General features: G+C 42.0%; 1 protein-coding gene across 1 annotated transcript in view; it reads right to left on the reverse strand.

The window, feature by feature from the left end:
- LOC150089073 (uncharacterized protein CG3556-like) overlaps positions 1-349 on the reverse strand; it is a 37,986-nt gene extending 37,637 nt beyond the window's left edge. The window contains exon 1 of the mRNA XM_090370396.1: positions 290-349. Within this exon, the coding sequence (XP_090226522.1) occupies positions 290-341 (52 nt within the window). The 5' untranslated portion in view covers positions 342-349. The remainder of the gene's footprint in view (positions 1-289) is intronic.
- Between the last annotated feature and the right edge of the window lie 14,633 nt (positions 350-14,982).

Genomic DNA, 14,982 nt, shown 5'->3' on the forward strand with positions numbered 1-14,982 from the left:
ACGATTTGCAGTATCCTGCGTATAATGCGCATTACTCATCCAGGCACTCATTAAATTTTTACAAAGGCTTTCGATGAATCTCAGCATATCAAAATGTTCAAACTTAAGTTATACTGTCTTTAGAAAGAAAAAGATTCAGTGTTTATCATTTACAATACATTGGAAGAAAGAAATGAACTTGTTTAAAATTGCATGAATAAAATTAAGTTTCTCAAATGAGATGAACTCCTCATAAACAATTCGGTGTACCTCCAATCGCCAACGAAGCAATAAAAGAATTTTTACTTACAAGAGGCGTATTCGACAGTTAGGACTAATGCTACCACCAGAAACAACTTCATCGTCGGATTTGACCTTCGAAACAGAAGTATTCTCTCAACCACTTGTGCATATCACATTAAGCGCCACATAAAGTGGTTCTTAGCGTCACTGAGCTTTAGATAGCAACGTTTCCAATAAGAGATGAGTAGGTGGGGCTGCTATCTTCAAGTACATTTTAAGATGACCTGTGACCTGATAAAGTCAGATCGTTTGTCGGATAAACATTTATCAAAACAAATTGGCGATCCAGGAAAGGTTTGTGTACTCGTTTGAACGATGAAGGAATGAAAAAAGAGCTCCTCCCTTTTCAAGATTAAGCTCTACATTGGCGATTTTCGATCAGAAGAAATAATTTTATAGGAGAGTATACAAAAGAGATATAGAATAAGAAATAAATGGGAGCGCATGTTTCTATGAGTGTACAATATTAAATGACGTGACGTGAGGAATTTGTATGAGCCCTTTCACAACGGGACTGAGTTGGTCTCAACAGAGGAGTCTGTGGTTCCCCCCAATAAACTCGTGTCCAGAAAACAAAAAAATCGATCATAAAATACACTTCATAGCTTTAGTTTCTTTGGCGCTTAGCGTAATGTTCATTTAATAGTGACCACTCAAGTTTCGACGAACTTCTAATAGATTGGCAGATGAGAGCATACCCAAGAAGGTTCCCGTCGATGACACGAGGAAATTTAATGGGCTTTTTTCCCTACGTGGCTCAGTTGTAGATAGCAAGGTTTTGGCCCTCAGAAACTGGGGTTTTTCGTCCAGCAAAACAGGCAAATCGGCCATAGAACACATGCAATTAACAGACACACAGCACGGCAGATGAATTTAATTATTCGGGTGGCATAAACATAATAGTTTGTTTGTTGTTTTTGCCCAAGAAAGTGCTTGACACGACGCTGAAGTTGTACGGGACTTCCACCTATAGTTAGGAAGACAGCATTAAAAACATTCTCAATACCATCAACCCGGTTGCAGAGGCACCCTACACGAATCAGCAAAGAGAAATTATAAATCAAAATCTACAATATAATACCGATACTATTGAGCCCCACCCCCTTCACTGCTATTGATATGGACCTATAATTTGCATACACAAAATGAAGGAAGGAAAGATACCAGGTGCAGACCTGCTAGAAGTCGTTATGGTAAAAAAATTGCTGAGGATTATCCAACCACACTCCTAAGTCTCCTTAACAGATGCCTGATGGCAGCCATATTCCCTTCGTGGAAATCTGTCACTCTTAAGATGAATTTTAAAACACCCGGGCAGGTCGCCGCAGAATCCATCTTCATATTGCCCAGTCGTCCTGCTGTCCGTGATGCCCAAACTTTTGGAGCGTCTCTGCCTATTCCCTCTAACCTCCTTCTGGAATAACCTTCCTTCATACGTATTTCCTGAAAATTACAGTCTACCGAAGATCAAGTCTAATGTCAACAAATATCTTCTTTTGTCTTTTCAACCTCCAACCCATGCACGGTCCTAAGTACTATAGGTTCTAATACCTCTCATGTTGGGATTTTCATAAAAAAAAAAAAATAAATAAAAAAGCTACGAACAGCACGGATTCTACTCCGATAAACAATTCGATTTCAAAACAGGCTGCAGCACAGTGGACGCCGTCAATAAACTGATCACACAAGCAGCTCACTCGGATTTCAAGTACTCGCTCGCCATAGTGGTGGACTTTGCAGGGGCTTTCGATCGCTGGTGGTGGCCCAGCGTTCTCTGGAGGCTCCGGCATGGCAACATCTCTGTCAGACTTTATTGCATTTTAAAGTCATACTTAACAGACAGGAAAGTGCAACCAACAAAAAATTTCGAACGCTGTCAAGATTCATCTACCGCGGCTGTCCGCAGGGCTCTGTTCTTGGCCCGTTCTTCTGGTCAGTCGTCATGGATCAGCTCCTTGGATACGGACCTGGGAGTGGGGGAACTGAGCCCTTGGAGTGGGGGAACTGAGCCCTTGGAGTTTGCGGACGACCTTGTCTTACTAGTGCGTGCCGACACCCGTGCGGCCTTGGAAACTATATCTAATGGAGTGAGGAGAGGCACTGATCTGGGCGGATTGAAAGAGATCCACGATGCCATTGTGGGGAAGAGGAGTCCAAGGGATATCTCATATATGAGTGCCCCGCCTATGACACCAGTAGGCTCAAATTGCTCACATCAATTCAAAGAAAACTCGAAACCGAGAGTTAGCATTAGCATTAGCATTAGTAGAGGCATACGATGCAAGAAAGCAAGCTTATTCAGCATCAGCCCAAAAAAAAAAAAAAAAAAAAAAACCCTCTCCCATTTCACCCCTCCGTTCGTTCGAAATACCTGTCCAGTTGAGCTTTAAATTTGTTTAGGCTATCAACTTCAACAACCAGTGATGGAAGTCGGTTCCACCAACCAACCACCCGCTGGCCAAAGGCAAATTTCCGCACATCTATCCGACATCCGTCCTTCCTCAATTTGAATTTATGCCCTCTGAGGTGATTATTCTGAGAAAGATGAAGAATCCCATTGGCATTGAGCATGCTCAAACCATTCAAGGCCTTATACACCTCTATCAGATCACCTCGCCGGTGCCTAGTCTCCAGACTCTGTAATTTGCAAAACTTAAGCCTTTCTTCGTAAGAGCAACCCTTTGTTCCATTTACTAATCTTGTTGCCCTTCTCTGTACCCGTTCCAGCAGCTCTACATCCTTCTTGAAATGAGGCCTCCAGACCTGTATACAGTACTCAAGATGTGGCCTAACCATTGCCTTATACAAGGGAATAATCACCTCCTTATCCCTGCTAGAAATATTCCTGTATATCATTGACAAGACACCATGAGCTACTCTTGCAGCTCGTCTGCACTGCTCAGAGAACTTCATATCTCCCTGCACAATTACCCCCAGGTCCTTTTCATTCTCCACCACTGTCAGTGTGGTACGGCAGAGTTGATACGTTGCTCTGGGGTTACTGTTTCCCATATGCAGTACTTTACATTTGTCAATGTTAAACTTCATTTGCCACCTCTCAGCCCATCTGTTCAACCTTTCCAGATCCTGTTGCAGCAGCATAGCGTCAGTAGTGTCCTTGACGACCCTGCCAACCTTTGTATCATCTGCAAACTTGGACATTAAACTTGATATCCCATCATCAATATCATTCATAAACACCGAAAACAACAACGGACCCAACACTGAACCTTGAGGAACTCCACTAATAACTTTAGTCCACGTTGAGCAGTGTCCATTGATTACCACTCTCTGTCTTCTGCCACTCAACCATCCCCTTATCCATAGCAGCAATTTGCCTCCAATGCCACACTGCTCCAATTTGTGCAGCAGTCTTCCATGTGCAACAGTATCAAAAGCCTTTCTAAGATCCAAATATATAATATCAAAGTTATTCCCTGCATCCAGTTCTTTTGTGACTACATCATAGTATCCAATCAAATTGGTCAGGCAAGACCTGCCCTTAACAAAACCATGCTGCGTCTGAGCTATAACTGAATTCTTGTCTAGATGATCCTGCAGTGCTTCTTTAACCAGTGCCTCCATTAATTTACCTGGAACAGAAGTTAAACTAACAGGTCTATAATTACTTGTGTCAGCCTTTGATCCTCCTTTGTGAATTGGGGTTACATTTGCACATCTCCAGTCTATGGGTACCTCCCCTGAGTCCAACGAAGCTCTCATAATTATGGCTAGGGGTTTGCATACGTCCTTTGCTGCCTCCTTTAATATAACTGGATAGATCCCATCCACCCCAGGTGCCTTTTTTATGTTTATCCTCAACAATCTCTCCTCCACTTTCCTCTCAGTTATTACAAAATCATCCAGCTCACTGCCAATGTTTACTTTACCTACATCATTCTCCTTCCTGAATAACTCCTCATGCGTGAATGTAGATGCAAAATACTCGTTTAGATTGTTAGCCACCTGAGCAGGATCCTCAACTGTTGAACCATCAATATCCAGTGGACCAATCTGATTCATCCCTTTCCTTCTCGAGTTCAAGTATGTAAAGAACTCTTTTCTGTTTTTCTTTGCATCCTTTGCCAAGGATTTTTCGTAGTCTGCCTTTGCCTGCCTAATCTCCTTTGTGACTTGGTTACAGACCAACTTATATCTATCATAGGCTTCCATGTCACCCATTAATTTGTATGTATCCCATGCATTTTTCTTCTCTGACACATGTCTCATTAGTTCATCTGACAACCATTTAGGCCTAAACCTTGAACAATATTTCTTAGTTGGTATGTAAAGCCTGGTAGCCTCCAAGATTATTTCCTTGAATGCTTCCCATTTTGAGTTTGCTGTTGGTAACATCATCAGTTGGTCCCACTGTATAGAATTTAAATACTGTCTCAGACCATCATAGTCGCCTTTACGAAAACAAAAACCCTTCCCTTTACCTCTGATGGTAGTTACCTCCTTGAGTAAATCCCACTTCAACACACTGTGATCACTGCCACCTAGTGGTTCATTTATCTGCAGGTTCTTAATGCATGAAGAGTCACTACTGATAATCAGATCAAGAGTATTGCTCCCTCTTGTTGCCTCACGAACATGCTGGTGTAGAAAACAATCATCCAATAAATCCACAAAAGCCTTACTAGTGTGCGAGTGACCAACCCACAAATTCCAGTCAATATCTGGGAAATTAAAATCCCCCATTATAAGACTCTCTGATTTACTGGCCCACTCTATTTCCCTGTACAATATCTTATTATACTCATCAGAGTCATTAGGCCTATAGCACACTCCTACTCTCTATTTTGATTTCCCTATGCTTATGTAAAACAAACTGATTCGGCACTGCCCTGTCCATCGATGTCGACTGGCTTCACTTCCTTGGACTTTATGTGTTTCTTAATTAATAGCATAACCCCTCCTCCCCTTCTGTCCTGTCTATCCTTTCTATACACATTGTATTCCCCAAATTCCAGTTCCGCATTACTTATATCTGTGTGACACCACGTCTCTGATATCCCAACCATATCTGCCTTTGATGTTTTGAGCAATACCTCAAATTCATCAAATTTATTTACCAAACTCCTAGCATTGGTGTACACGCAGGTATACATGCACCTGTTTCTATTCTTAGCTACCCTAACACAACCCATGTGTTTACTTGTAACGCAATGACTACCAGCAGTCTCTGAAATATCCTGCATCTTGTTTTTCAGACTTCTGCTCATTTCAATAGAAGCAGTGCAAGAATCACTTCCACCTCTGCCAGTGGCTACTGTTAATCTATTAGTCCTTGTATCCCCCCCCAACTAGCAGTTTTCCGACCCACCTAACACTGCCTCGACAGCATCAGCAAAAATTCTTGCACCCTTTCTATTTAAGTGTATCCCATCCCTGTAGAAGCAATCTCTCCTGTTTACAAGTACAGTCCAGGCTGAAAAAAATTCTACCCCTTGAGCCTTGCACAATCCCTCCAGGGCCGAATTGATCGACAAGGCTCTCATCATATACTGCCTCCTATCGTGTCTGGGCAGAATTGCAGACACTTTCAAATTCAACCCTAATTCACGGCTTTTTTTCAACAGTGACCTGTACTTGCTAAGTAATTCCGCCGGTCTCCTACTCTTAATATCATTCGTGCCAACGTGTACAACTATATCACCTTTTGTGCCCTTAAAAGATGATATCCGCTCTACAATGTCATCAACCTTTGCCCCTGGCAGACATACCCTGGTCCTATTCCACCTATCCTTTTTACAAAGCATGTTCCCCATTTCCCTGACAATAGAGTCACCAACAACTACTAGTTCCTGTGGGACCAGCGCATTCTGCCTAGGGGGCTGCTTCTGTGTTGCCTGATGACCAAGTGCAAGCTCTGGCGTTGATGTGGGCAGCTGAGAGCTTGATGGGCCCCTCAATTTATTTCCTTCGAGGGCATCCACCCTGTCCTTCAAGCTCTCATAAAGGCCCATAACAACGCTGAGTTGTCGCCTGATTTCCTTGCACTCCTTATATCGTGCACACACAAAGACATCCCCCTTGGCAGTATCATGTCCCGTACCCAACTGCTCCGCAAACATCAAGCAAACAGTGCATTTTAATAGACTGTGATTCAGAGGGCAACTGGCCCCCTCAGTCCTCCCCTGAACCACAGCACTCCCATTAGCTTGAGCCTTTTGCTTTGCTGCTCTGGTTAGAGTCATGATTCCAATGTAATTCAATAAAATTTAAAACAAAAATTAAATCCTTAAGTTATATTATATATATATATATATATATATATATAAGGATATATATATTGTTTTTTTTTTTTTTTTTTTTTTTTTTTCGGTATCTAGTGTTCCCTTTATACAACTTCCGTATCACGTGTACCACTATAGTTATGTATTAATTATTTGTTACGATTAAGTCGTTATATATATTTATAGAGTTAAAAATACAATTTAATTGACAATAAAGTTTATCAAGATTAATAGATTTACTGAATAATTGACAATATTATATTATGCACTATACTACACTAAGCTTATGCTATCGTGTAAAAATGGCGGGAATTCACGAACGAGTATCAAGTATGTATTAATTATTTGTTACGTTTGTACTCTAAGTCGTTATACAGTTAAAAGTACAATTTAATTGACAGTGAAGTTTAACAAGATTAATAGATTTACTGATTAATTGACAATATTATATTATGCACTATACTATACAAAGCTAATGCTATCGAATTCCGGATATGCTGTATCGCGTTTCAGTAACGAGTGTTATCTACGAAGTCCCTTTATATAACTTCCGTATCAAGTTATGTATTAATTATTTATTTTTACTAATTATTTATGTTCCGTAACCTAAGTGGTTATATGTATAGTTAAAAGTACAATTTAATTGCCAATGAAGTTCGACAAGATTAATAGATTTACTGATTAATTTTCACGTAACTATGGCGGCTGTCTATGAACGGTAAACTCGTGTATTTGATACCTTTTCCGATACTAAGTAATACCTACAAATCTCTATCTAAGTTACTTTAACTTTAAGTACCGTAAATAGGAATATAAAGCTACTCTAGAAATAAGTTAATATGTCAATTTAAACTAATAAAGCAGAATATAAATCAGAAAAAACTTCTCTGTTCCAGTAGCGGCAGAAAGGCACGTCCGCACAGGAAACTCTCGTGCTCAAACTCGAGTTCTCTGTGTCTATGGACGAAACCACGTACAAGACACTAACTATATACTCGAAGGAGACCTTTATGCTTAGAAAAATAAAGATCGCCGAACAGAGAACAGCGCTGAATCCGGTGTCTCAAACTCCGAACCGAACGGGAGTGGGATTGTCCTCCTGGCTGGATGACCTCCTGAATGAACATTTTAACTCAACGGGATTGAATACTGCTGGCGCCACTAAGTGCGGGATTGCTGGCTCTCTTGGACCACTCCTTGGAGAGCGGGATTTGATGCTAACCCATAGTGAGTAGAATTATTGCCGGCACCCCTCAGGTTGCGGGATACAGACTCTATCGCCAGATGGCGATCATGCAGGGGAACCTTCCCTCTGTAACTTTAACTCCTCAACCGCATCCCCTACTTCATCTTACTCAAGGCGGGCTTCCTCCTTACCTGACTTTCTCCTTACCAGTCTGACTTCTCCTTCCCTCTTCAAAACCCAAGGAAATTTATACCGTCTTCTTGAGGACTATTTCCGAGAGAGATATGTGCTCATTTGTACTCCTTTCATGAAGTGTGAGAGAAGAGTTTATCGAGGATGCCCGCAGGGTTCAGTTCTGGGGCCGACTCTCTGGAATTGGGTCTTAGATGAGTACCTCCAGATGCAAGGTGTGGAAGGCACGACCAGCATAGCTTATGCTGATGACTTAGTTATCCTGGTGTGTGGTGAATCCCGCCGGATGCTTGAAGATCGTACAGCTGCTGTTTTAGGTCAGTTGTTGAATTGGTCCTTTCAGCATAAGCTTGAGGTCTCAGCTGAAAAATCTGTTGCAGTTCTCCTGAGGGGACGCCTCAGTGGGACTCGCCCTCCTTTATGTCGTTCTGGTGACTTCTCGCTTAGAGTAGTTAAGAATACCAGATACCTGGGTGTTGTCCTTGGTGAGCGGCTTTCTATGGTAGCACATGCTGCCTATGTCAGAGACAAGGTGAAGCGGTTATATGCCAAGCTTCGGCGAGTTACGCGTGTTGAATGGGGTATAAAGGGGTGTGCCCTCCACCTTCTTTATGATAACATCTTTACCCCGATTTTGACTTATGCTGCTGGGGCTTGGGGAGGGTGTATTGAACACTCTCATGTACGTAGAATCTTGTCTTCGGCACAGAGGTTTGCTCTTCTGGGGATAACCCGGGCTTGTAGAACTGTGTCCACGGATGCTTTGTGCGTCCTTGCAGGGAAAATGCCTGCAGAATTAGTAGTGGCGCAGTTTGCGTTGCGATATGCTCTTAGGCGGGGAATTACCAGAGTGATTTTTGGCGTCCGGTCATGCCCGGTGGGGCAGCTGGTTGTTTTCCCTGGTATAACAGCAGAACGGGGGAGAATCAATGATGAGTTAAGTGCTATATGGCAGTGTCAATGGACAAACTCTGAGAAAGGTCGACATTTGTATGCCTTTATGCCCTCGGTCCATATTGTGAGTAGGGAGCGATGCTCCTGGCTCCGGTTTGGGTTTGCAGCTGCTGCTGTGCTTACGGGGCATGGCCTGAGGTCAAGGCTGTTTCGTTTGGGGTTGTCCCTTACGGAGTTCTGTGAGTGTGGAGAATCTGAGACTGGCCTTCATATCTTGCTATATTGTCCTTTATATGAGGACTTGAGAGCGAGGTAGGACTTTGGGACGCTCGCTCTCACTGAAGGAAATTTAAGTTATATTTTTGTAAATAATGAATTTCTTTGTTCCTTCTTAAATTTTGCTAAGTTGGCTTATGGTCGCTGCCGGGCGATGCCTGGATGGTAGTAGAGACCTACCTCCTCGTGGTGGGGACGGCAACTTGTGGTGTGTGATGTGATTGCCCATCCCCACTGCAAGGCTAAATGGTCGAATAATAGTTTAATTTCGTTGATTTTGAGTTGACCATATTGGTCTTAATATATTGGTTTTTATTTTAAGTTAAGACTGATGTATTGAATGAGAATTGGTTGCATATGGATGAAAATCCGGGTGGCAACTGAGATGGAAGCTCACTCAAATGAATGAATTACCTGACGTCCTCCTTACCAGTCTGACTTCTCCTCCCCTCTTCAAAACCCAATTTTTTAAAGATATGATTATACCCTATAATCATATCTTACTTTCTCTCTTTTTTTGGTCTCCATCAGGAAGCTTAGGCAACCTTGGCGGAGGACAGCCAGAGTATGATAGGCAGCCTGGCTCACCTCCCCGTGGTGGTGGCGGACAACGTAGGTATCCACTAGGGGCCCTGCGGCCAAGAAGCCAGACATAACAACAGAACAAAACACAATACTTCATAAACCAGACATTACACTCTTTCTGCAGTAGTTCTGCATTCCACCACAGAGTACATACGGCGCAGATGTGGGAAACCACTGGTGGCGCCTTCCACAAAACACAATGCCCAAGAATATGTCTGCGCGTGTAGTAGTACAGTGGTATCGTCACTGTCTTCCCCACACCGGGTGGAAAACGCCCGGGTTTGAATCCCATCAATGATGCGAGGAACTTTTATGGGGCTTTTTCACTTCGTGGCTGAGTTAGGCGGTCTCAGGAGTAGATAACAAGGATTTTCCCCCAGAAAGGGGTTTTTCGTCCAGAAAAACAAACAAATCGACCATAGAACACACGCAATTAACAGACATAAGACACTCAGCACAGCAGATGAATTTAATTATTCGGGTGGCCTAATATAATAAAAAAAAAAATGCCCAAGAATATGCTGGTTTGCACTTTAGGGGTAGCCTTAATTGGTAGTGTAGACGAACATTCCATTAACGCCTCGTCATGTCTGGACACGTCGGAGTCTTTGAGTTCCCCCTCCTGCTGCACAGGCTACAGAGTTTCAATAGACACCAAATGTGACTTTGGACTCGCTCAACATCGACTTGGACCTATTGGTCCATTGACAAGTCACGAAATGACATCTTGGGCTTTCTTAATGTATAAAAAGGACAGTTGTGCAAGTGCCAGTATGCTGATGTGATTTTATATTATGCTTAATTTGTAGTCTTGTTTTTTATTAAGATTAATTCCCTGTTCAGATATTTTGTCTTTAATGGTTAATTTGTAGCTGAACTTTGTATCTTTGTGATTGGTCACTTGTATAGTGAATGTTTTGTAAGATTCCTCTGGTTATGTGTGCAAGGAATCAAAAATGTACACCAGTTAATTTATTAAACAATTTTATTATTATAATAACAAAATATCAAAATTGAATCAATAAAGTCTAATCCAGGAACAGATCATGTGAACCATTCCTCCACGCATCTAGATTACAGGAATTCGTGGTTCACAGAATAGAGTGATGCAGATAGAGGTTTTTCACAGTTTCCAGATAGATTTTACAGTTCAAATTCGTCCCTCTACTGGGTGGGGAGCAGATCGCATGCTTTTGTTAAGGCCCTTCTCCTGTACTTCTCCATTAGCGCTGACAAGCGTCCTACCGTCAGTCTCCCTAAAACTAATGTTGACATAACTTAAATGGAGAACTTAGAAGAGGTGGATGACCAAGACCCGGGTCATCCACATCTTCCCTTATGTAAAAATGAATTCACGAAGCATTCCACTAAGACGGACCGCGAAACTCGCAGCAACTGCGAGCCCAAGGAACAAAAAACTCAAGTAACATGCAAAATAATGACACTGAAGACAAAACTAAACCAAATTATTACATTAGGTCACCCGGAAAGTTAATTCATGTACCCATGTGTATTGTGTCTGTAAATTGCATGTGTTCTCTGGTCGATTTGTCTGTTTTGTTGGACGAAAATCCCAGCGTAGATAGCAAGATTTTTTCTAGGGAAAAACCTTGCTATCTACACCGACTAACTCAGCCACGAAGTGAAAAAGCCCCATAAAAGCTCCTCGCGTCATCGACGGGATTCGAACTTGGCCTTTTGCACCTCGTGTGGGGAGGATGGTGACGATACCATTGGGCTACAAGCGCAGACACGCTACTGTACTGAGGTAAACCTAACCCACGTACGTCTGTTCCGAGGTGCCATTGGCCCCGAATTCGTGTTTATGGATGATAACCCCACACCCCATCGCACTGTAGCTATTCATACGCTTTTGGAAAATGAGGACATTGTTCGTATGGATGAACAATGAGGACATTGTTCCTTGCCCATTCCGCCAGTCTAAATCCCATCGAAACCACATGGGATGCTTTGGGGAGACGCCTAGCGGCACGTCCACACCCAGCAGAAAATGTTCACCAGCCAAAGATTAGCATTAGCATTAGCATTAGCATTAGTAGAAGCATATGATGCAAGAAAGCAAGCATATTCAGCATCAGCCAAAAAAAAAAAAAAAAAAAAAAACACAACCACTACTCCAATTTCACCCCTCCGTTCGTTCGAAATACCTGTCCAGCTGAGCCTTAAATTTGTTTAGGGTATCAACTTCAACAACAAGTGATGCAAGTCTATTCCACAAACCAACTGCCCGCTGGTTAAAGGCAAATTTCCGCACATCTATCCGACATCCGTCCTTCCTCAATTTGAATTTATGCCCTCTGAGGTGATTATTCTGAGAAAGATGAAGAATCCCATCGGCATTGAGCATGCTCAAGCCATTCAAAGCCTTATACACCTCTATCAGATCACCTCGCCGATGCCTAGTCTCCAGACTCTGTAATTTGCAAAACTTAAGCCTTTCTTCATATGAGTAACCCTTTGTTCCATTCACTAATCTTGTTGCCCTTCTCTGTACTCGTTCCAGCAGCTCTACATCCTTCTTGAAATGAGGCCTCCAGACCTATATACAGTACTCAAGGTGTGGCCCGACCAATGCCTTATACAAGGGAATAATCATATCCCTATCCCTGCTAGAAATATTCCTGTATATCAATGACAAGACACCATGAGCAACTCTTGCAGCTCGTCTGCACTGCTCAGAGAACATATCTGCCTGCACGATTACCCCCAGGTCCTTTTCATTCTCTACCACTGTCAGCGTAGTACCACAGAGTTGATACGTTGATCTGGGGTTATTGTTTCCCATATGTAGTACTTTAGATTACTTTACTTTACATTTTTTTTTTTTTTTTTTTTTATTATATAATTTGCTTATAATTAATCTTTACAATTCCTTTATTATCTCTGCCGTTTGTTAACCCCTGGCATGGTGCCGTGAAGGGTATTGTATGATCGTGGTACCTGCGTGTACCGGTGAACTGTACAATAAAGATCTTATTTATTTGTCAATGTTACATTTGTCAATGTTCATTTGCCACCTCTCAGCCCATCTGCTCAACCTTTCCAGATCCTGTTGCAGCAGCATAGTGTCAGTAGTGTCCTTGACAACCCTACCAACCTTTGTATCGTCTGCAAACTTGGACATTAAGCTTGATATACCATCATCAATATCATTTATAAATACAGAAAACAACAATGGACCCAACATTGAACCCTGAACAACTCACTAATAACATTAACCCACGTTGAGCAGTGTCCATTGATTACCACTCTGTCTTCTGCCACTTAACCATCCTTTATCCATAGCAGCAATTTGCCTCCAATACCACGCTGCTCCAATTTGTGCAGCAGTCCTTCCATGTGCAACAGTATCAAAAGCTTTTCTAAGATCCAAGTATATAATAGTCAAAGTTATTCCCTGCATCCAGTACTTTTGTGACTACATCATAGTATCCAATCAAATTGGTCAGGCAAGACCTGTCCTTAACAAAACCCATGCTGTGTCTGAGCTATAACTGAATTCTTGTCTATATGATCCTGCAGTGCTTCTTTAACCAGTGCTTCCATTAATTTTCCCTGAACCGAAGTTAAACTAACAGGTCTATAATTACTTGTGTCGCCCCCTTGATCCTCCTTTGTGAATTGGGGTCACATTTGCACATCTCCAGTCCATGGTACCTCCCCTGAGTCCAAAGAAGCTCTCATAATTATGGCTAAGGGTTTGCTTACTTCCTTTGCTGCCTCCTTTAATATAACTGGATAGATGCCATCCACCCCAGGTGCCTTTTTTATGTTTATCCTCAACAATTGCTCTTCCACTTTCCTCTCCAGTTATTAAAAATCATCTAGCCTCACTGCCAATTGTTTACTTCACCTACGACATTCCCCTTCCTGAATAACTCCTCATGTGTGAATGTAGATGCAAAATACTCGTTTAGATTGTTAGCCACCTTATCAGGATCGTAATCTGTTGAACCATCAACATCCAGTGGACCAATCTGATTCATCCCTTTCCTTCTTGAGTTTAAATAGGTAAAGAACTCTTTTTTGTTTTTCTTTGCATCCTTTGCCAAGGATTTCTTATAATCTGCCTTTGCCTGACTAACCTCCTTTGTGACTTGGGTTACAGACCAACTTATATCTATCATAGGCTTCTGTGTCATGTGTTAATTTGTATGTATCCCATGCATTTTTCTTCTCTGCCATATGTCCTCATTAGTTCATCTGACATCCATTTAGGCCTGAACCTTGAACAATATTTCATGGTTGGTATATAAAGCCTGGTAGCTTCCAAGATTAGTTCCTTGAATGCTTCCCACTTTGAATTTGCTGTTGGTAACATCATCAGTTGGTCCCACTGTATAGAATTTAAATACTGTCTCAGACCATCGTAGTCGCCTTATGAAAGCAATAACCCTTCACTTTACCTCTCGATTGTAGTTACCTCCTTGAGTAAATCTCACTTCAGCACACTGATCACTGCCACCTAGTTGTTCCTTTATCTGCAGATTCTTAATGCATGAAGAATCACTGCTGATAATCAAATCGAGAGTATTCCTCCCTCTAGTTGCCTCCCGAACATGCTGGGGTACAAAACAATCATCCAATAAATCCAGAAAAGCCTTGCTAAGTGTGTGAGTGACCAACCCACAAATTCCAGTCAATATCTGGGAAATTAAAATCCCCCAGTTATAAGACTCTCTGATTTACTGGAGCATTCTATTTTCCCTGTACAGTATCTTATTATACTCATCAGAGTCATTAGGCCTATAGCACACTCCTACTCTCAATTTTGATACTCCCAATGCTTATGTCACACCAAACTGACTCGACACTGCACTGTCCAGCGATGTCGACTGGCTTCACTTCCTTGGTTTTTATGTGTTTCTTAACTAATAGCATAAACTCTCCTCCTTCCTATCCTGTGTATCCTTTCTTTAGACGTTGTACTCCCCAAATTCCAGTTCTGCATTCCTTATATCTGTGTGACAAAACGTCTCTGATATCCCAACAATATCTGCCTTTGATGTTTTGAGCAATATCTGAAATTCATCAAATTTATTTACTAAACTCCTAGCATTGGTGTATACGCAAGTATACATGCACCTGTTCCTATTCTTAGCTACCCTAACACAAGCCATGTGTTTACTTGTACCGCAATGACTTCCAGCAGTCTTTGAAATATCCTGCATCTTGTTTTCAGGCTTCTGCTCATTCCAATAGAAGCAATGAATGAGCTTCTATTGGAATGAGCAGTGCAAGAATCTCTTTCACCTCTGCCAGTGGCTACTGTTAATCTATTAGTCTTTGTCTCCCCCCCCGCCG

The sequence above is a fragment of the Mastigoproctus giganteus genome, chromosome 3, assembly GCF_048544385.1.
Source record: "Mastigoproctus giganteus isolate SK-2022 chromosome 3, ASM4854438v1, whole genome shotgun sequence".
NCBI lineage: Eukaryota > Metazoa > Arthropoda > Arachnida > Uropygi > Thelyphonidae > Mastigoproctus > Mastigoproctus giganteus.